A 23,612-nucleotide genomic window follows, 5' to 3' on the forward strand; every position below is an offset into this window, starting at 1 on the left:
TAAGCAAGTAAACGTTCATAGGTTCAAGTCTACAAAAGGGGACAAAATTATGTAAAAAAAAAAAAATAAAGATTCAAGTCGCCTCTTTACCCCCCCTTTTAAAAATAGAGGAAAAAGCTATGTATATTTTATATTGCTTCGTTCATAAAAGTCTTATCTGCTAAAATATGCATTTAATCAATCCAATCTATCTGTAAACTGTAAAAATCTGTATGCTTTGTCTGCTCATCTCTTTGGAAAAAATATAATAAGCAATGAAAGCATCATATGTACAATGAAAACGTCATCTCACCAAGCAAAAAAAAAAAAAAAAACCTTCACTCAACCGCATCAACAGAATAAAATAAAAATGTTACCCGTTTCGGAAAAAGCCAACACAAAGTAGGATTTATTTTCAATATTCTGAATTTCTTTAATCACTTATGTAGAAAAGAACAATGCATGTGTATCCAGGATAGTCCAATTACAACAATACCAATTATATTTCGAGATCTTTTTATTGCTCAATGAAAGCCACGAAAAACAATGGAGGAATTCATTTTATTTTTCACCATTTTATCGCACTTTAAGTTGAGTGATGTCATTCAAAACTACAAGCCGTCCCGCAAAAAAAAACACTCTACCATGTCTGTCGATGCAAAAATAGAAAAGTTATGGTTCTTGAAAGAAGGCCAAGAAAAAACTGAAGTGCAAAAATGGGATCACGGTCTTTTTAGTATTGATGATTTGCTGTATTTTTTTATTTTTTTTTATTAAATTTTATACAGTTTTACAATCACAAATAAGACAACAATCACAAATTGGCTTACAAATTAGAGGATCAAAGAATGGAGTGATATGCTTCACTTTTAAGGTTTTGGCACACAAATTATTTTTATAAGAAATTTCATTGTGCAAGATTTAGCTTGTGTGTGAAAAAAAATTCAGAACTTAAAGCAATGTTCTGTCAAAGTAATGAAGAATGATCTGAATCTTGGTTGGGGTTGTTTTTTGTTTCCTGGCCATTACACATCATTACATGGGGATGGGGCTCTCCTATCCAGGCAGAAGATCCATATGAACATCAACACGTTTTGAAGGGGGTTCGGTATCAAAAATCAAGCCGGTCTGAAAATTGAGAATTAACTAGATTTTATAAGTATATCTGGATCTCCTTTTTATTTTTTTTTCTCTAAGATATAGTTTACACATCTGTAATGGGAGCCAACCCAAAAATCAATCATTTAATGTCAGTGTGAATGTAAGCTACTGATGGAGAAATAGAAATAAAAACTACCTGTATCTTTGGATGTATGATTGACAGGAGATATCAAGTTCAAAATGTAGAAACCTTTTTAATATCTGTATTTTGTACTGAGATATGATCAAATAAAGTCACAGGTCAATGATCTGAAGTGTTTTGATGTGCACTTACGATATTTGCCATACCATCAGTTTAAATCCTCGAGATGCAACAGGATATACATGTTACCTGGGTTTTATAGAGACATGAAAAAAAAAAAATATATATATATACTGTATAATATACGAGTATATACACACACACACACATACATATATATATATATATATATATATATATATATATATATATATATATATATATATATATATATATATATATATATATATATATATATATATATATATATATATATATACACAGTGGGTACAGGAAGTATTCAGACCCCTTTAACTTTTTCACTTTCTTTCAGTGCAGCCATTTAGTAAATTCCAAAAAATTCATTTTTTTCACATTAATGTACACTCTGCACCCCAACTTGACTGAAGGAAACATAAATGTAGTAATGTTTTGCAAATTTATTAATAAAGAAAAACTATCACATGGTTGTAAGTATTCAGACCCTTTGCTCAGTATTGAGTAGAAGCACCTTTTTGAGCTGGTAAAGCCATAAGTAGTCTTGGGAATGATGCAACAAGTTTTTCACACCTGGATTTGGGGATCCTCTGCCATTCTTCCTTGCAGATCCTCTCCAGTTCCGTCAGGTTGGATGATGAACTATGGTGGACAGCCATTTTCAGGTCTCTCCAGAGTTGCTCAATTAGACTTAGGTCAGGGCTCTGGCTGTGCCAGTCAAGAATGGTCACAGAGTTGTTCTATAGCCACTCCTTTGTTATTTCAGCTGTGTTCTTAGGGTCATTGTCTTGTTGGAAGGTGAACCTTTGGTCAAGTCTGAGGTCCAGAACACTTTGGAAGAGGTTTTCAGCCAGGATATTTCTGTACTTGGCCGCATTCATATTTCCTTCAATGACAACCAGTCATCCTGTCCCTGCAACTGAAAAAAACCCTCATAGCATTATGCTGCCACCACCATGTTTCACTGTTGGGATTGTATTGGGCAGGTGATGAGTGGTGCCTGGTTTTCTCCACATATACCGCTTAGAATTAGCACCAAAAAGGTCTATCTTCGTCGCATCTGACCAGAGAATCTTATTTCTCATAGTCTTGGAGTCCTTAATGTGTTTATTAGCAAACTTTGCCGGCTTTCATATGTCTTGCACTGAGGATAGGCTTCCATCGGGCCACTCTGCCATAAAGGTATAATCCAGCTCTGGAAGGTCCGTTAAAAAACTTGGTTCTTTATTAGAAAAATTTATTTTATAAAGAAAAAAAAAATCACAACCCCCTATGTGGCAATATATTGTGGGCAGACGCGTTTCGAACAACAGTTCTTAGTCCTTGCTTAGTCTTTTATAAAATACATTTTTCTAATAAAGAACAAAGTTTGACGGACCTTCCTAAGCTGGATTATACCTTCTTGACTTACATTTTTCCTGCTACACTGCAGCTTCCATGCTTGGATACCGGGACTGATTGATGAGTAAGCTGACTTTTTTTCTATATTTTTTCTTACTCTGCCATAAAGGCCCGATTGGTGGAGGGCAGCAGTGATAGTTGACTTTGTGGAGCTTTCTCCCATTTCCCTACTGCATCTCAGGGGCTCAGCCACAGTGATCTTGGGGTTCTTCTTTACCTCTCTCACAAGTCTCTTCTCCCACGATTGCTCAGTTTGGCTGCAAGGCCAGAACTAGGAAGTCTTCTGGTGGTCCCAAACTTCTTCCATTTAAAGATTATGGAGGCCACTGTGCTCTTAGAAACCTTGAATACTGCAGAAATTCTGTTGTAACATTGGCCAAATCTGTGCCTTGCCACAATTCTGTCTCTGAGCACCTTGGCCAGTTCCTTTTGACCTCATGATTCTCATTTGGTCTGACATGCACTGTGAGCTGTGAGGTCTTATATAGACAGGTGTGTGCCTTTCCAAATCAAGTCCTATCAGTTTAATTAAACACAGCTAGCCTCCAATGAAGGAGGAGAACCATCTCAAGGAGGATCACAAGGAAATGGACAGCGTGTGACTTAAATATGAGTGTCTGAAGAAAGGGTCTGGATACTTATGACCATGTGATATTTAAGTTTTTCTTTTTTATTAAATTTGCAAAAATTTCTACATTTCTGTTTTTTCCAGTCAAGATGGGGTCAGAAAAAAAAATGACATTTTTTTTAATTAACCAAATGGCTGCAATGAAATAAAGTGTGAAAAATTAAAGGGGGTCTGAATACTTTCTGTACCCACTATATATATATGAGTATAGTTTTTAAATTAAAAACTGGAAATACCATCGCAGCCTCACAACAAGGCTTTGTACCTTATAGCTAAGGCAGTTAAAGGGAACCTGCACTTGATCCATACTGTACATACTGCCCATGGATTGGGTAGTATCTGGCTGTATGATCCTAGCCATGAATTTTTCACTCTGAAGCACTGCAGCATTTCAGAAAAAACATTCTTTACGCGGATCCTGGTCCACATGCACTCAGGGAGAGACCTGTCACACAAGGTCAGCAGGTGGAGAGAAGCTGCTCGGGACCGGCCTCTCTGACTAGTCTGCCATGTGGCTCAGTCCCTGACACTTTTTATAAAGTGTTTTTCTCTAAAATGTCACAGCGTTCTAGAGTTAAAACATACCTTGTTGAGATAATACAGCCAGTGTCTGATACATGCTACCCCTGAATAGTCTAAGCTTATATTTTTAATATGTATTAGACACCTTTATTTTATTTAAAAGATTATTATGAGGTAGATGTGTTTTAATACAGGAGATCTCATTTAAACGTATAAACATGTGTCATCAATAGAAAGGACTGGCATTTGACTTATTCCTTCCAATGACCATACTAAGGACCAGGGGGCACTCATTACGGGTGGAAGAAAGGTGATTGAAGGGCTTCTTTACAGTTAGAGCAGTCAGACTGTGGAATGCCGACCACAGACACTATAACTGCTTGCAAAAAAAAAAAAAGGGCTGGACGATTTCCTCTATTGAACTTCATGGACCTAGGTCTTTTTTTTTTTTTTCAAGCTATGTAACACTTGTGAGACAACCTCCTAAATCTGCATTGAAAGTGGTCAGTGGGGTTGGCCTTCTTTTAAAAACAGAGCAAAGCGTATGTCATGCATAATGGTTGTACCAAAGAGGGACTTTGGAGAGCCTACACTGATTTGTTTTGAACTTAAAGGTTCCTCTTCTTGATCAAAATGTTTGACTGACCCTGATAAAATAATAAAGCTTATACTTGCCCCTGTGCCACTGTTGTTCTCGCGGTATCAGCATTCACTCTCCCTGGGGCTCTTGTGTGCTGTGACACGTGACACCGGTGCCCAATCAGAGCTGACGTCATTTTCTCCGCCTTTGGACAAATCTGACATGAAGAGGAATTCCACTGAAAATCCTCACCAAAATAAGCACAGGTATCAGTTATTGCAGCGTTTTTTTTTGTGCCAGAACCTGATGAAGTAGATTTTTTTTTTTGCGCTAAACTTTATCAGCATGCACAAGAGACAAATGTAGCATGACAAAAACACAAGAAAAAAAAACAAGCAAAACTTGCTTTTTTTCTGCATTTCTTTCCTGCCAATAGATGAGGTTTTCCTGCAGAAAAGAAAACACCTACTCTTAATAGTGATTAAACATGGTGTGTGCAGCTTACTGGAGCAGTGGCTACAGGGAAAAAAGTTTATTCGCCCTGCAGCCGCTCGCTTCCAGACATCAGAGCAGTGCAGGGAGCAATTAGTCACGACTTGCTTCACAGTTTGTTCGGCTGTAATCACACCTCTGCGCTTTGACATCTTGCGCTACAAACAGGCTGTCAAGCAAAGTGCCGGAGAGTGATTATAGCTACAGTGACTATAACCGCCTCTGTGACTGGAAGTTACTGGCTACAGGGCAAATACTAATTTTCTCCTTGTAGCCTTTCAGTAGCTACACCCTTTGTCTGCATCAGCTGTGACAGAGGAGGACTACACCTTTTAAGTTTCACATAGGCAGAGGACCTCAAGGTTAAAGGCAGTATTGGACAATAACGCATCATCTCTGGATGCCTTGTATATTGAGAGACTCCCCTGAAGGCGTGTTGGTATCCTTGGACACACTGCACTTAGGTAGCTGTCTTTTGTGCCCATCATCTCCATGGTGTTGCTTGGTTTTTAATTAACTTTGACCTTATGTCCTCAGTTAATTTCTCAGTGGCCGTTATTGTTTAATGAGAAATTTGCCATCTGAACTTGGTGTAAAGATGTGCTTCCATCATCTTTCACTACCGCTTTGTTTGCCTCTCCTATAATTTTTCTTTTCAATGTCTTCCAAATTAATCTGGTCAATATTAGCCTACTTCACATAACCATATAGTGTGGCTGTATTTTGGGGGCATTTTTTTTTTCTTCTAAGGCTCCAATATCCAATCACCGGCCTCCTGACCAAAACTAACAGCCCTACAACCCTATGAGACAGTTTAGGTCAGGAGACTCGTGGTAAGGCCGGGATCACACATGCGAGAAACACGTCCGTGTCTCGCATGTGAAATCCAAGCTCTGGCGCCGGCACTGTGGAGCAGAGCGTGCGGCCGCATAGCAACACATGGAGCCGCACGCTCCTCTCCACAGTGTTTCTCGCATGTGTGATCCCGGCCTAAGGCCTCCAACTGTGGCCCAAGCCAATATTAAATTAATGCTACTATATGGTCTTGTAAATATAACTTCAGGTTATTGTTTGTTGAGGATTAGGCTACCTACCACCATTTTCCTATGTAGGCTAAGTACGCTGTGCAGTACATCAGTAGGATGGCTGCATGCATTGTCACCAAAGTCTGCCCAGTGCGTGCTTCTTAATGAATTAGGAGCCTCTGATGAGTGATGTGTGTGCCCCACCCCCCACCCCAAATCTTAAGGTACCTTCACACATAACGATATTGTTAACGATATCGTTGCTATTTGTGACGTAGCAACGATATCGTTAATGAAATCGTTATGTGTGACAGCGACCAACGATCAGGCCCCTGCTGGGAGATCGTTGGTCGCTGAATAAAGTCCAGAACTTTATTTCGTCGCTGGACTCCCTGGAGACATCGCTGGATCGGCGTGTGTGACACCGATCCAGCGATGTCTTCACTGGTAACCAGGGTAAACATCGGGTAACTAAGCGCAGGGCCGCGCTTAGTAACCCGATGTTTACCCTGGTTACCATGCTAAAAGTAAAACAAAAAAAAACAGTACATACTTACCTACAGCTGTCTGTCCTCCAGCGCTGCGCTCTGCACTCCTCCTGTACTGGCTGTGAGCCGGAAAGCAGAGCGGTGACGTCACCGCTCTGCTTTCCGGCTCCCAGACAGTACAGGAGGAGAGCAGAGAAGCAGAGCGCAGCGCTGGAGGACAGACGGCTGTAGGTAAGTATGTACTGTTTGTTTTTTTTTTACTTTTAGCATGGTAACCAGGGTAAACATCGGGTTACTAAGCGCGGCCCTGCGCTTAGTTACCCGATGTTTACCCTGGTTACCGGCATCGTTGGTCGCTGGAGAGCGGTCTGTGTGACAGCTCTCCAGCGACCAAACAGCGACGCTGCAGCGATCAGGATCGTTGTCGGTATCGCTGCAGCGTCGCTAAATGTGAAGGGGCCTTTACTCCAGTCCTTGACTGGAGTAGGACTTCTGGTGTATGGCATGCCGCTGCTTGTTATGAATTAGTCTCATTGCGGTGTCACAATCCTCTGTCCTGCTAGCGTGAAAACCTCAAAAGTCGCTTAATTTTTGCGCAGCTCCATGTTGTGTAAAAAGGTAACGACTTTTCAAAACCTTTTACTCCAGAATTCTGGCTCAACTGTTTTGGTGAATCGGGGCCAAAATGTCCCATGTTAGGTCATGCCCCTTTTCAGAGAAGGCACAGAACGTGTCCTAAAAAGCACATGGGGCAAATTACGAAGACACAAATTACAACAGGATTCTGGTGCATTTAGCTTGATAAATTTGCCTTTCTATTTGTTCACATCTGTTTTATGTATTCCGCCACACCTTATCTAGAACAAACTGTATGACACAAATTCTAAATACCGTACATTTACTCTGTATATTCAAGTGCTAATGGTTCTAAACTTATAATCTTTACACGTGCTGCGCCGATTCTTTGGAATGCACTACCTAGGTTAATACGATTAATCCCCAATCCCCACAGTTTTAAGCGTGCCCTAAAAACTCATTTGTTCAGACTGGCCTACCGCCTCAATACATTAACCTAACGATCCCTGTGTGGCCTATTTATAATAAAAAAAAAGGTTCCTCGCATCATGTTCTCATACACTTTATGCAGTATTAGCCCTCTGTGTCTGTACTGCTACATACTTAGGCAGGTAACTGGTTCATGCAGCTTTACATGAACACCTGAGCCTTACACTATAGCTGGTCCGAATAACTAAAGCAATTGTTACCATCCACCTCTCGTGTCTCCCCTTTTCCCCATAGTTTGTAAACTTGCGAGCAGGGCCCTCACTCCTCCTGGTATCTGTTTTGAACTGTATTTCTGTTATGCTGTAATGTCTATTGTCTGTACAAGTCCCCTCTATAATTTGTAAAGCGCTGCGGAATATGTTGGCGCTATCTAAATAAAAATTATTATTATTATTATTATTATAATCTCAACCATGACATTTAAGCCTGCCCCCACCCCAACAAGGAAGGAATAAGAGAACAGAAATGTCCTTTACATGTCGCTAAGATTTTCTTCTTGATGCTTATGTTTATTTCAGTTTCTCTCCCACGGATAACAAATTTGCCACCTGCTCTGATGATGGTACAGTCAGAATTTGGGACTTTCTTCGGTGCCACGAAGAGAGAATTTTGCGAGGTATGTTTGTTCTCTTTTTTTTCTCCTTACGGGACATTATCTGTACGTTGCAATTATTAGTTTCATATGTCATGTATATAATATGCCTTAGCATATTTTTAATATTTGCTTAGAAGTTGTTAGTCGCAGTTAAGGTGCTGTTATAGGAAAGAATCAGGTATTCTGACATCTGTGAATCACATATATATGTTCTATCCTTGATTTGCACTGATAGGAACATCTATCCATTAATTTGTATGGTTCTATTCACATGCACTTTTTTTTTTCCTCCCCACCCTCTTGACGTATAAGCCATGTTTTTTGCAGGATGTGTTTTAGTTTTGATTTACTTCATTTATTTTACCATATTAATATACTGAAAATTGAGTGAAAAATTCCAAGTGGACTGAATCGACAATAAAACAGAACGCAATTCTGCCATTTTTTGAGTGTGCATTATGCAACGTAAATCACTTGCCAATATGATTCTCCAGTTCCGTACAATTACATTGATACCAAGCTTGCATACTTTATATTCAGAACTTTAAAAAAAGGCAAAGCAAAAGTGTTTTATTTTTTATTTATTTTTTTAACAGAGATCTTTCCCTTTTTTTCATCTTATGTTGATGGAGCTGTGTAAGGGTTTGCTTTTTGCTCGTCGAGCTGACTTTTTTATTGATATAATTTTGTGGTACATGGCACAATTTAATTGCCTTTTAGTTCACTTTTTCGAGTGTAAAGGTACAATATACTCTACTCCAGTGCCGTCACTGTTCCAGTATTTTCTTTGCTTCCTATCCCAGGGATTGTGTGACATTGTCACGCAGTCCCTGCGGCTGATCAGTGTGGACTTCGCTCTATTATACTACATGCCACTGATAAGATGCCTCTAATCCAGGAAACAGAAATAGTATAGCTTTTACGTTACATTAGACACCTTGATCAAAAATGCCAAAACCACATATAGTTTACACAATGTGCTAAAAGCAATTACTTTATTGAAATCACAAAATTAAAATGCAGCCACCACAAAACTCTATATGGGGTGCAGAAGCATCACACAATTGGTTTATCTCTAAATGATCCTAATTATACAGTTAGGTCCATATATATTTGGACAGAGACAACATTTTTCTAATTTTGGTTACAGACATTACCACAATGAATTTTAAACAAAATACCGTATATACTCGAGTATAAGCCGAGATTTTCAGCCCATTTTTTTGGGCTGAAAGTTCCCCTCTCGGCTTATACTCGAGTCATATACCCGGGTGTCAGCAGGGGAGGGGGAGCGGGGCTGTGTAATCATACTTACCTGCTCCCAGCGCGGTCCCTGCAGTCCCTGGCTTCTCCGGCGCTGCAGATTCTTCCTGCACTGAGCGGTCACATGGCACCGCTCATTACAGAAATGAATAGGCAGCTCCACCCCCATAGGGGAGGAGCCGCATATTCATTGCTGTAAATGATCGGTGCCATGTGACCGCTCAATTACAGGAAGAAGCTGCAGCGCCGGAGAAGCCAGGGACTGCAGGGACCGCGCCGCAGCAGGTAAGGGGAGCGCAGCGCTATAATTACCTGCTCCTCGCTCCGGCTCCGTCTGCAGCGTCCTCTAGCAATGACGCTCAGGTTAGAGGGCGCTGTGACGTAGTCAGTGCGCGCCCTCTGCTGAGCGTCAGTGCTGGAGACGGAGCCGCACGAGGAGCAGGTAAATATTGAAAGCGCCGGCGTCCTGAGAAGAGAGGTGAGTATGGGATTTTTTTTTTTTTTTATGGCAGCACCAGCAGCATTCTAAGGAGCACCTATGGGGCCATAAAGGTGCAGAGCATATATGGGGCACAGCATTATAAGGAGCACCTATGGGGCCATAAAGGTGCAGAGCATATATGGGGCACAGCATTATAAGGAGCACCTATGGGGCCATAAAGGTGCAGAGCATATAAGGGGCACAGCATTATAAAGAGCACCTATGGGGCCATAAAGGTGCAGAGCATATATGGGGCACAGCATTATAAGGAGCACCTATGGGGCCATAAAGGTGCAGAGCATATAAGGGGCACAGCATTATAAGGAGCACCTATGGGGCCATAAAGGTGCAGAGCATATATGGCACAGCATTATAAGGAGCATCTATGAGGCCATAATGAACAGTGCAGAGCATTCTATATAGCACAGTTGTATATGGAGCATCTATGGGGCAATAATGAACGGTATGGAGCATCTATTTTTATTTTTGAAATTCACCGGTAAATGCTGCATTTTCTACCCTAGGCTTATACTCGAGTCAATAAGTTTTCCCAGTTTTTTGTGGCAAAATTAGGGGGGTCGGCTTATACTCGGGTCGGCTTATACTCGAGTATATACGGTAATTCAGATGCAGTTGAAGTTCCGACTTTCAGCTTTCATTTGAGGGTTTCCACATTAAAATTGGATGAAGAGTTTAGGAGTTTCAGCTCCTTAACATGTGCCACCCTGTTTTTAAAGGGACCAAAAGTAATTGGTCAGATTCAATAATTTTAAATAAAATGTTCATTTCTAGTACTTGGTTGAAAACCCTTTGTTGACAATGACTGCCTGGAGTCTTGAACTCATGGACATCACCAGATGCTGTGTTTCCTCCTTTTTGATGCTCTGCCAAGCCTTCACTGCGGTGGTTTTCAGTTGCTGTTTGTTTGTGGGCCTTTCTGTCTGAAGTTTAGTCTTTAACAAGTGAAATGCTGCTCAATTGGGTTGAGATCAGGTGACTGACTTGGCCATTCAAGAATAGTCCACTTCTTTGCTTTAAAAAACTCCTGGGTTGCTTTGGCTTCATGTTTTGGGTCATTGTCCATCTGTAGTATGAAACGACGACCAATCAGTTGGGCTGCATTTGGCTGGATCTGAGCACACAGTATGTCTCTGATTACCTCAGAATTCATTCGGCTGCTTCTGTCCTGTGTCACATCATCAATAAACACTAGTGACCCAGTGCCACTGGCAGCCATGCATGTCCAAGCCATCACACTGCCTCCGCCGTGTTTTACAGATGATGTGGTATGCTTTGGATCGTGAGCTGTACCACGCTTTCACCATACTTTTCTGCTTCCATCATTCTGGTAGAGGTTGATCTTGGTTTCATCTGTCCAAAGAATGTTCTTCCAGAACTGTGCTGGCTTTTTTAGATGTTTTTTTAGCAAAGTCCAGTCTAGCCTTTTTATTCTTGATGCTTATGAGTGGCTTGCACCGTGCAGTGAACCCTCTCTATTTACTTTCATGCAGTCTTCTCTTTATGGTAGATTTGGATATTGATACGCCGACCTCCTGGAGAGTGTTGTTCACTTGGTTGGCTGTTGTGAAGGGGTTTCTCTTCACCATGGAGATTATTCCTCGATCATCCACCACTGTTGTCTTCTGTGGGCGCCCAGGTCTTTTTGCATTGATGAGTTCCCCAGTGCTTTCTTTCTTTCTCAGGATGTACCAAACTCTAGATTTTGCCACTCCTAATATTGTAGCAATTTCTTGGATGGGTTTTTTCTGTTTTCGCAGCTTAAGGATGGCTTGTTTCACCTGCATGGAGAGTTCCTTTGACTGCATGTTTACTTCACAGCAAAACCTTCCAAATGCAAGCACCACACCTCAAATCAACTCCAGGCCTTTTATCTGCTTCATTGAGAATGACATAATGAAGGGATTGCCCACACCTGTCCATGAAATAGCCTTGGAGTCAATTGTCCAATTACTTTTGGTCCCTTTAAAAACAGGGTGGCACATGTTAAGGAGCTGAAACTCCTAAACCCTTCATCCAATTTTAATGTGGATACCCTCAAATGAAAGCTGAAAGTCTGTACTTCAACTGCATTTGAATTGTTTTGTTTAAAATTCATTGTGGTAATGTCTATAACCAAAATTAGAAAAATGTTGTCTCTGTCCAAATATATATGGACCTAACTCTACATGATTAAAATGAACACATACAGTAAAAACTTCAAGCTCACTATCATAAACTATGAAAGGTAAAATGGACCAGGTATAACAGCAAAGTACAGTAAAGCAGCAGCAGAATACAACGAATATTAAGATTACATAGTGAAACTTGCCCAATGCATGTTTCTCCATTGCTTTGTGACGCCCCTGATGAAGCCAGGGTGAAATCTTAGCGATTGTCCTATTCTGCTTTACTGTAGTTTGCTGTTATACCTGATTAATTATACTATTCATTGTTAATGGTAGTGAGCTTCTACATTTTCTTTTTTCATGTGTTCCACTTGGTCACATATAATGCATAATTTTGTTGTGCTATGTAATGTTTCTGGTCCTCCTTTTTTTTTTTTTTGCTGCTTCTCTTTTACTTGTATTTTAATCTTATGAATATTCTCAAAGTGATTGCTTTTAGCACAGTGAGTAAATTGCATGTGGTTTGGGCACATCACATTTATAGTACACTTTAATGTTGTAGTTTCCAGCAATTATCATATAAATTGTTACATTTTTTAAGGGCACGGTGCTGATGTCAAGTGTGTTGACTGGCACCCAACCAAAGGACTTCTTGTCTCCGGAAGTAAAGATAGTCAACAGCCAATCAAATTTTGGGATCCCAAAAATGGGCAAAGTCTTGCAACGCTGTAAGTAAATAATCACATACCTACCCTAAATGATTTTTGCCCTCCCAGTTTTTATGCCAGACGTAGTATGGTTCGAATTACCACAGATGCCAGACTGCTACCATCCCTGGGGCCTTGTTCATCGATTCACCCTGTTATTGTAAAAGTGGAGCAGCGCTTGGCCATTGCCAAAAAAGTCAACTAGGAAGTGGTCACAATGCAAATCCTTTTTTTTTTTTAAAGGGTTAAAGGGTTTATATCAATGTTTGAAGTTATTCCCTATCCACAAGATGGGTAGTAGCTAACCTTATTCCTGAGGATCTGACCACTATTGCGCCCACTGATCCCAAAAACTGGGTTCTGAAGAGCTGTCTGTCACTTCCATGTAGTGTGAACGGAGAGGAGGTGTGCATGCGTGACATCCGCTCTATTGTGCATGCTCGACATCCGCTCTATACGGACAGGTCTTTTTCCAAACCCATTCTTGAGATTGGTGAAAGTCTCAAAAATCTCACCCCGTAAGACTGGGTGGTTTATATTCTTTTCATCAGATAGGTTTATATTCTTTTCATCAGATAGAGGATCTCTTGAAATCTTAAATGGTATGACAGAAAAACACAACCATACTTGCAAATACCAGGTCACAATACTAATGCAGTGTAGGATGCAGCAGACCCCATAATAAAGGTGGAGGAAGCACACATGCAAAATACTGATAAAAAACACCCTCTCATGCACCTACCATCTATGGTGAGGGGCGGCTGCTTGGTATTCTGTATGGGCATAGGGCGCCAGTTCCACAGATTTGTGTAGTGTATAATGTCTGACTAATGGCCTACTGGTCGCACCCATAATAGATCAGGCAGGCTGCCCAGCACCCTGGGTGCAATTCTAGGGTGCTGGTAGCCTGCCTCATCTAATATTATGGGTGTGACCAGTAGGCCATAAGCTAGACATTATGCACTACACAAATCTGTGGAACTGGTGTTATTTTGGACCTGTGCTGGCTCTGCCTTTTATCATTGGGGTCTGCTGCACCTTGTAGTGCATTAGTATTGTGACCTGGTATTGGTTAGAATTACTTTTTTTTTCTTGTTTGAAATCTTGGTACAAGCCCTTTAAATAATGATCTTAAATGATTACTAAATAATTGTTAGTGCACATGAGCAATCCTAATACGCTATTATATCAGTTAAGTGCAGTGTATTTTTCCTCCGTATTATCTGATTAGACATGCTCATAAGAATACTGTGATGGAGGTGAAGTGGAACTTGAATGGTAACTGGCTCCTCACTGCTTCTCGCGATCATCTCTGCAAGCTCTTTGACATCCGCAATCTTCGTGAAGAACTTCAGGTTTTCAGAGGTCACAAAAAAGAGGCCACAGGTCAGGAAATATATGGGTGTTCGTGCAACCAGGGAAAAGTGATCCAGCGCCCAGTAGAATAGTGATCTAAGTTTGTCTCTTTGTGGCAGCTGTTGCATGGCATCCAGTACACGAGGGCTTGTTCGCCAGTGGTGGTTCTGATGGCTCGCTGTTGTTCTGGAATGTTGGGTACGTACCTCATTCTTATGCCATTGCTGGGTGTATATTTGTATATTTTGGCCAAGGTTTCTATAATGTCATATTTCTATTTAAGTGTGGAGAAAGAAGTGGGTGGTATGGAGATCGCACATGAAGGAATGATTTGGAGTCTTGCCTGGCATCCCCTCGGCCATATTCTGTGTTCTGGATCTAATGATCACACCAGGTATTTGTAGTAATTATTTTTACAGCAGATACATTCTTTTGTGTACATGTTCTCTTTAGTAAAATTGTTTCCTGTTTAGTAAATTCTGGACCAGAAATCGTCCAGGAGACAAAATGAGGGATCGCTATAACTTGAATCTTCTTGCTGGCATGTCTGAAGATGGTGTTGAATATGGTAATCCCTTGTCTACAAGTCGTCTTATTCGTTCCCTTACGTTTTCATGTCTATTCTGTTCTGTTTTGTATTCTTCAGCATTAATCAAATTTCTGTTCTATTTTACATACAGTTATGCAGTAATTTATGTTCTTTTTTTTTTTAGATGATATTGAGCCAAACAATCTAGCAATTATACCTGGCATGGGTATCCCTGAACAGCTGAAAATGGCAATGGAACAGGAACAGTTGGGTAAGACAACGCTACAGTCTTTTGTTTGTTTGTTTGTTTTTTCTGCTCATGTGCTATTATTTGACACTTGACATAAATTAACTTGCTTATTTTCTAGGAAAAGAGGATGCTAATGCAGTGGAAATGACAATCCCAGGCTTGGACTGGGGAATGGATGATTTGATGCAGAAGGACCAGAAAAAAGTCCCACAGAAAAAAGTTCCATACGCCAAACCTATTCCAGCTCAATTTCAGCAGGTTAGTCAGCAAATATTGATGATGTGTGTGACATGCATGTACTTCACATTTTGGGTGTGCGTGTATGCAGCTGAGCTTGCACTAAACCTAATTTGTTAAAAATTATATGTCTTTTTCTTTGGTTGGCAACAAAAAAACCTTTGCATAAAAAAACAAGCCCTTATACACCTATGTCAATGGAAAAAAGTAAGTTATCACTCTTTGAAAAAGGGGAAGAACACAAGTGAAGGTTTGCTGCAGCAGGAGGGGGCAACTAATGTCAATCATTATGATCATCTTGACAATAGTTCATTATGCCAGACGGAATCAGATGCTTGTTATTTGGTAGATCTCATTGCCCCTACTGAGGACAAACTTTTTTTTTTTTTTAAAGAGTTTGCAAGTGAAGACAACCACACTAGGTCTTGTGATAAAGAATAGTGATGGGCAAGTGTGCTCACCACTACTAGATGGAGAATTGGCATGCTTGATTGAGTACCGAGTAGTGCTGAGTATTGCATGGTGCTCGGGTTCCTCATTTTCATCTTAGCAGCGCAGCACTGAACCCGAGGACTCTCGGTCTCTCGGACAACATTATGCTCAGTACTCGAGTGGAGCATCCGAGCAGTCCGGTGTACTCGATTCGAGTACTGAGCAGTTTACTGCTCGCTTATCACTAATCAAGAACTTTCCATTCCTAATGTGATCTTTAGTGATAAGCGAATATACTCGTTACTCGAGATTTCCCGAGCACGCTCGGGTGTCCTCCGATTTATTTTTAAGTGCTCGGAGTTTAAGTTTTCATCGCCGCAGCTGAATGATTTACATCTATTAGCCAGCTTGATTACATGTGGGGATTCCCTAGCAACCAGGCAACCCCCACATGTACTTATGCTGGCTAATAGCTGTAAATCATTCAGCTGCGGCGATGAAAACTAAATCTCCGAGCACTAAAAAAATACTCGGAGGACACCCGAGCGGGCTCGGGAAATATCGAGGAATGAGTGTATTCGCTCATCACTAGTGATCTTGTCTCTTCATATTCTTATAGATAACTCTTTCGTTTTTAACCCTCACCTCCCACCATGGTCTGCTTTTTAAAAGTTGAATTTAATGTTCGCCATTGAGACTGAGTTCACACACCAGCAAATCTAGTGTAAAGATCCACCCTAAATTCTGCATTGTGACCTGTATTTATTTTATTCATTACTGTGCTATGTGTTGAAAATCTTTGATGTCTCTGTAACATTTAGGGCAGGCTGCCGGCTTGAAAACCCTGAACATGACTTAAATCTATTGTGGATTTTTATTTTTTTTTCTATAAATAAATGGAGTTTCTAATAACTGTCATTCACTTCCAGTATACTGGAGGATTTTGCTACATTCATAGTGTAAAATCATATTGCATATTAATCATTTCAGGCCTGGCTACAGAATAAAGTGCCCCTTATGCCAACTTCAGAAGCTGTCCCAGAACGGAAAGAAGAAGTCAAATCTGATGAGAAGAAAAAAAATCAGGCTGAAATTGAGCAGGAGATGGCAGCTCTACAGTATACCAACCCCCAACTGCTTGAGGTAAATGTCAGATGCCAGAATGAAGAGTGGAATTTTTGTGTGATTGTTAGTGATAAAATTACATTCAGCTTTCAATGGAATCTGTTGGAATAACGTTTCCTTAGATCGGGGTCATGTTGTGAGTCTCTGGCAATCATGGACCAATGGGCTATGTTTGTTTGTACATGGTGCCTCACATACCCGAATAATCTATCCTTATGGGTTGTCCAACTATATTTGCAAATTAATTTTATTTAGGGTTTAGATTAAGGTGCTGGCTCACCATGGCAAACCCAATATAAGAAAAACAGAACAGTGTCCACTTTTACAACCCCTGGCAAAAATTATGGAATCACCGGCCTTGGAGGATGTTCATTCAGTTGTTTAATTTTGTAGAAAAAAAAGCAGATCACAGACATGGCACAAAACTAAAGTCATTTCAAATGGCAACTTTCTGGCTTTAAGAAACACTAAAAGAAATCCAGAACAAAAATGTGGTAGTCAGTAATGGTTACTTTTTTTAACCAAGCATAGTATGTAAATCCCATTTCCTTTAGGCGGTTTCTTACAGTTCGGTCACAGACATTGACTCCAGTTTCCACCCATTCGTTCCTCATTTGTTTTGCTGTGCATTTCCTGTTTTGGAGACCTATTGCTTTAAGTTTCCGGTCTTGACTCTTTAATGTCTTCCTTGGTCTACCAGTATGTTTGCCTTTAACAACCTTCCCATGTTGTTTGTATTTGGTCCAGATTTTAGCAACATCTTTTGCAACATTGCGTGATGATTTACCCTCTTTTAAGAGTTTGATAATCCTCTCCTTTGTTTCAATTGACATCTCTCGTGTTGGAGCCATGATTCATGTCAGTCCACTTGGTGCAACAGCTCTCCAAGGTGTGATCACTCCTTTTTAAATGCAGACTAACGAGCAGATCTAATTTGATGCAGGTGTTAGTTTTGGGAATGAAAATTTACAGGGTGATTCCATAATTTTTTCCCTCATAATTGAATGACTCCATAATTTTTCCCCTATGCTTGGTTAAAAAAAAGTAACCATTACTGACTACCACATTTTTTGTTCTTGATTTCTTTTAGTGTTTCTTAAAGCCAGAAAGTTGCCATTTGAGATGACTTTAGTTTTGTGCCATGTCTGTGATCTGCTTTTTTTTTCTGCAAAATTAAACAACTGAATGAACATCATCCTCCAAGGCCGGTGATTACATAATTTTTGCCAGGGGTTGTATATGTGAGAATTCCTTTTAATGGTCCTCTATCTCGCCTGCAGTGATTTGATAATTGAAAATATGGCTTAGTTTAATCTCCTGCTCCACTTAATGGACTGAGATCATTTACAATTTGATGTGCTCACTCAGTTAGGTTCTGTTAGATGTGGACATTATACTAATACTTAAACTTTTATATTTCAAGCAATTATGTGAATACTGGTGTACTTTGTATTTTAGACCTTTTTTTTTCTTCTCTTTCGACAGCAATTAAAGATTGAAAGGATAGCACAAAAGCAAGCAGAAGCTCCAGGACAATCCCAAGGCCTTGCTTCACCTTTAGGCACTGCAACACAAGTTCCTTCGGCATTTCCTGCCACAGGACCACCGTCCCAGCCGCCACTAAATTTCCAGCAGCCTCATCCATCACAACCAATGGCAATGAACATGCAGCATGGCCCTCAAGGACAGTTCAGACCACAAGGCCCTCAAGTATCTGGCCCACAAGGTTTCATGGGTCCAGGTCCACAAAACATTCGACCTCAGGAAATGCATCCTGGAATGCCTAGACTTCCAGTGCCAGTTGGACCTATGGGTCCACAAGGTCCTCCAGGTAATCCTGGGCCACCAGGTCATTTGGCTCAAATGCCACAGGGGGGTCCCAGAGGAGCTCCACCCCCTCATCATGGGATGCAGGGAGGTCCTGGTCCTCAGGGACCTTTAATGGGTGTTGCTCCTAGAGGTGTGCAGCAAGGTCCTAATCAAGGAATGCTTTTAGGTCATCCGGCACAAGATTTGAGAGGCCCTCTTGGACATGGACCTGATAGTAGAGGACCTATAGATCTTAGAGGACCGTCAGATATGCGCGGACCCAAGGATATGAGAGGACCCCCTGAATTACATGGAGATAGGAGAGGGCTTTCTGACATACGAGGCCCTCAAGACATTAGAGGTGGCCCAGATATGCGCGGTCCTCTCGACATGCTTGGACCTCAGGATATGAGAGGACTTTCTGAAATGCATGGCTCTGTAGACCTGAGAGGTCCCCCAGATATGCGTGGACCTCATGACATGCGTGGACCTCATGACCTGCGTGGTCCCCCTGATATGCGCTGTGGTCCTGACCTGCGTGCCCCTCAGGATATGCGCGGTCCTCCTGATATGCGTGGCCCTCCAGACATGCGCGGACTTCAAGATATGAGAGGACCACCTGAAATGAGGGGTGGCCCTGACATGCGTGGCCCTTCTGAAATGAGGGGTGGCCCTGACATGCGTGGCCCTTCTGAAATGAGGGGTGGCCCTGACATGCGTGGCCCTTCTGAAATGAGGGGTGGCCCTTCTGAAATGAGGGGTGGCCCTGAAATGCGTGGCCCTTCTGAAATGAGGGGTGGTCCCGACATGCGTGGTCCACCTGAATTGAGGGGAGGTCCAGATATACGTGGCCTTTCAGAAGTGAGGGGTAGCCTTCCTGAAATAAGAGGTGGTCCTGACTTGCGTGGTCCACATGATATCAGGGGTCCTGACCTGCGTGGTCCCCAGGACATGAGGGGTGGTCCACATGATATGCGAGGCCCACCTGACATGAGAGGTCCATCTGATGTACGTGGTTCACAGGATATGCGGCGATCTGATATAAGAGGGCCACTTGATATGCGTGGCCAGCAACATATGAGGGCTGTTCAGGACAGTAGGGGCCCATCTGATTTACACGTTTCTCCAGACATACGAAGTCCTCAAGATATAAGGGGTTCTCAAGACATGCGAAATCTTCAAGATATTAGAGGACCACCGGATATGAGTGGTCCTCATGAAATGAGAGGTCCCCAGAGCAGGGGGTCAAATTTGGGACTTCCTCAGGATACTCGTGGACAGTCATTAGGCCAAGGTTCCACAGGAAATTCTCAAGGTCCTCACAATGCGCAGAATCCATCAAGGGCATCCCACCAATCACAACAGAAAACCCCATTACTGGGAGATGGTCCTAGGCCTTTTAACCAGGTAAATGCCTTTAATAACGACAGGAAATACTTTGATAGGAGAAGCCATTTCACATGCTATTCTGATTGATTGAATTTACAGCCTACTGATCTTTTCATTTCCAATGTAATTTAAGCAGTAGAAACACCTGGAGCAAATCGCTTCCTACTTAAAAAACACCTTTAAGAAGTCTGTTACATGAAGTGTTTTTGCTGACTTAAGCTAAACGTGAGTGGGTATTAGACTGTTTTTGATCCAGTCATGGCAAAACACACATGGTGCTTTACTGTTCTGTAGAGAGTATAAAACCACGAGTACACCCTGACAGTATTGCCTTTGAGAGGAAGTTTGAAGACCAGGTGCAATGGAACGGTCCACTTTTTTCAAGTTGTGCTTTAGTCAATGTGTTCAGCACTGTGGATGGTTTATGCTGAGATTGCAAAATTAATACAGTATATTTTTACAAAAAAACATTTTGAAATTCTTCAATGATAATAAATGTTTTACATTTTTGCATCATTTCAGGTCTCTGTACCAAACAAGATTTTTATTGAAAGGGGTTTGTTATGTAATTTTGAAGCAAAAGGTTCTTATTACCTGCGGAATGGATTCTGTATAAATAACAAAACGAATCTTGTTCACCTGCTGTCCTTTTCCTAGATCAAGCAGCGGCTGCCTCATGGTCTGTACTGGCATCAGAAGCAATCATGTTACTGTTCATCCAGCCATAGGACCGCTGCAGCTTATGATAGGCAGCGGCAGTCAGGTAACTGCTCGTCATTGGATGTAGCCGGTTGGTTGAAGTGGTCATCACTTCTGGTGCCGGTGCAGACCTCGAAGTGGCCTCAGGCATATAAGAGAGCGATTTGAATTTTTTTTTTTTCATGAAATCCACAGATAACAAGAGCACCTTTTACCCAGACAACCCGTTTAAGACAAATTTGCAATGCCCCCCAAGATCACATTAACATCTTTTCGATATTACCCATTAGTTTATCTAGTTGACATTTCATAGAAACTGAACCTACCAGTTTACTAGATGCCATATAGTAGTAGGGGCAGGCTTAGATGATTACACCAGTGATGCTGGTATGGGACAAATGTAAGAGAAATGTACCGTAGTTTTCCTTTTCATAAAGGGGTATCATGTAAGTAAAAATAACTACTGAAAAAACTCTGTAAATGATCACCTCATAGAGAAGACATCGCACCTTTATCCAAACCAGACTTCTTGTGACATATTCTAAGTTCCTCTGTTCTGTGCATTGGCCTATTACTGTGAGAAGACCACTCCACTCCATAGAAGACCACTTTTCAGTGCAATATTCGGTGGACATCTGAGGTTCTACTTAAACAAGGTTTTATAGTACACAGCCTATATTGTAAGATGCACAAGTTCCATGTTGGTATTTCTTTTTACTTTGCAAAGATTACATACGAAGCTCCGTACAAAACTAATAATCCAATTATTGCTTGTCAATTTCATATACCTGATGGCAAAACTGTAGGAGTAGAAAGTCTCCAAATGACCAAAGCGCACAAGGTCATACTATGTGAGGAAGGTAATTTCATTGTAGGCTTCTGCTGAATTACCATATGGCACTTGTAGTGCAGTCGTGTCCACACTGTTCAGTGATGAAGCAGTGACCTGGCAAAGTTCAAAACCAAACGTGTTTAATGTCTAACTCACACAGTGTACAGCACACTGTGTGTCCATAAATGCATCCGGTTGTCGAGGGCGACTGCACCAGCGTATCACACTGCGGGGTGTTAGGAGTTTGCTCTGCTTGGCTCTGTGTTCCCTTACACAGACTGAGCTTTTGCAGATCCGTTTGCTCTGCTTGCTGCAAACTCCACACTGACACACCCAACCCTCTGCTGCAAGGGATTTTACAATAACTTGTGACCGTAGGTCACATGGAAAACCTCGCTCGGGGAGGAAACAGACCAACTCCACTACCTTCCTGTAGTCCGTTTAAAAAATAAAAGCCCATGACAGGTTTTCTTAAATCTGCCTTGTACACATAGCATGCCCAAGACCAATTACTCACTTTTTATTTTGCACTAGCTGAAGAGCCCGGCGTTGCCTGGGCATAGTAAATATCTGTGGTTAGTTATAGCACCTCACTTCTCTTATTTTCCCATCATGCCTCTCATTTTCCCAATCACATCTTTCATTTTCCCCCTCACATCTCTCATTTTCTCCCTCACACCTCTCATTTTCTCCCTCACTCCTCTCATTCCCCCCTAACACTTGTCATTTCGACCTCACATCTGTCATTTTCCGATCACTCCACTATTTTCCCTCACTCCACTATTTTCCCTCACTCCTCTCATTTTGCAATCACACCTTTTCATTTTCACCTTACACCTCTCATTTTCACATCAGTATATACATGTTTGTCATCTCCCTTATATATAGTATACACCTGTAGGTCATCTCCTGTATATAGTATATACCTGTTTGTCATCTCCCTTGTATATAGTATATACCTGCTGTGTGTCATCTCCCCTGTATATAGTATATACCTGTATGTCATCTCCTCCTATATATAGTATATACCTGTATGTCTTCTCCTATATATAGTATATACCTGTGTGTCATCTCCTCCTGTATATAGTATATATCTGTGTGTCATCTCCTCCTGTATACACTATATACCTGTATGTCATCTTCTATATAGCATATACCTGTATGTCATCTCCTCCTGTATATAGTATATACCTGTAGGTCATCTGCTCCTGTATATAGTATATACTTGTGTGTCATCTCCTCATGTATATAGTATATACCTGTAGGTCATCTGCTCCTGTTTATAGTATATACCTGTGTGTCATCTCCTCCTGTATATAGTATATACCTGTAGGTCATCTGCTCCTGTATATAGTATATACCTGTGTCATCTCCTCCTGTATATAGTATATACCTGTAGGTCATCTGCTCCTGTATATAGTATATACCTGTATGTCATCTCCCCTGTATAGTATATACCTGTATGTCATCTCCTCATGTATATAGTATATATCTGTGTGTCATCTCCTCCTGTATATAGTATATACCTGTGTGCCATCTCTCCTGTATATAGTATATACCTGTGTGTCATCTCCTCCTGTATTAGACCCCATTCACACGTTATTTGGTCAGTATTTTTACCTCAGTATTTGTAAGCTAAATTGGCAGCCTGATAAATCCCCAGCCAACAGGAAGCCCTCCCCCTGGCAGTATATATTAGCTCACACATACACATAGTAGACAGGTCATGTGACTGACAGCTGCCGTATTTCCTATATGGTACATTTGTTGTAGATTGTCTGCTTATTAATCAGATTTTTATTTTTGAAGGATAATACCAGACTTGTGTATGTTTTAGGGCGAGTTTCGTTTGTCAAGTTGTGTGTGTTGAGTTGCGTGTGGCGACATGCATGTAGCGACTTTTGTGAGATGAGTTTTGTGTGTAAACATGCGTGTAGCAACTTTTTGTGTGTCGAGTTGCATGTGACAGGTTAGTGTAGCAAGTTGTGTGCAGCGAGTTTTGCGCGTGGTGAGTTTTATGTGTAGTACCTTTTGAGTATGTGCAAGTTTTGTGTGAGGCAACTTTTGCATGTGTTGCAACTTTTGTGCATGTGGCAATTTTTCCGCGTGTGCAAGTTTTGCGTGTGGCGAGTTTTCCATGAGGTGAGTTTTGCACTTGTGGCGAGTTTTGCGTGAGCCTAGTTTTTGCATGTGGCGAGTTTTG

The 23,612-nt window shown here is 41.2% G+C and overlaps 1 protein-coding gene across 3 annotated transcripts in view; it reads left to right on the forward strand.

Annotated features, from left to right (window-relative positions):
• Positions 1-23,612, forward strand: part of WDR33 (WD repeat domain 33) — a 160,580-nt gene that overhangs the window by 110,687 nt on the left and 26,281 nt on the right. For all 3 annotated transcript variants that reach the window (XM_069727691.1, XM_069727690.1, XM_069727692.1), the window contains exons 7-16: positions 8,098-8,195; positions 12,646-12,772; positions 13,983-14,137; positions 14,227-14,305; positions 14,391-14,501; positions 14,581-14,675; positions 14,821-14,907; positions 15,005-15,144; positions 16,546-16,698; positions 18,166-19,896. In XM_069727691.1, the coding sequence (XP_069583792.1) occupies positions 8,098-8,195; positions 12,646-12,772; positions 13,983-14,137; positions 14,227-14,305; positions 14,391-14,501; positions 14,581-14,675; positions 14,821-14,907; positions 15,005-15,144; positions 16,546-16,698; positions 18,166-19,896 (2,776 nt within the window). The remainder of the gene's footprint in view (positions 1-8,097; positions 8,196-12,645; positions 12,773-13,982; positions 14,138-14,226; positions 14,306-14,390; positions 14,502-14,580; positions 14,676-14,820; positions 14,908-15,004; positions 15,145-16,545; positions 16,699-18,165; positions 19,897-23,612) is intronic.

Source organism: Ranitomeya imitator, chromosome 5, assembly GCF_032444005.1.
Source record: "Ranitomeya imitator isolate aRanImi1 chromosome 5, aRanImi1.pri, whole genome shotgun sequence".
NCBI lineage: Eukaryota > Metazoa > Chordata > Amphibia > Anura > Dendrobatidae > Ranitomeya > Ranitomeya imitator.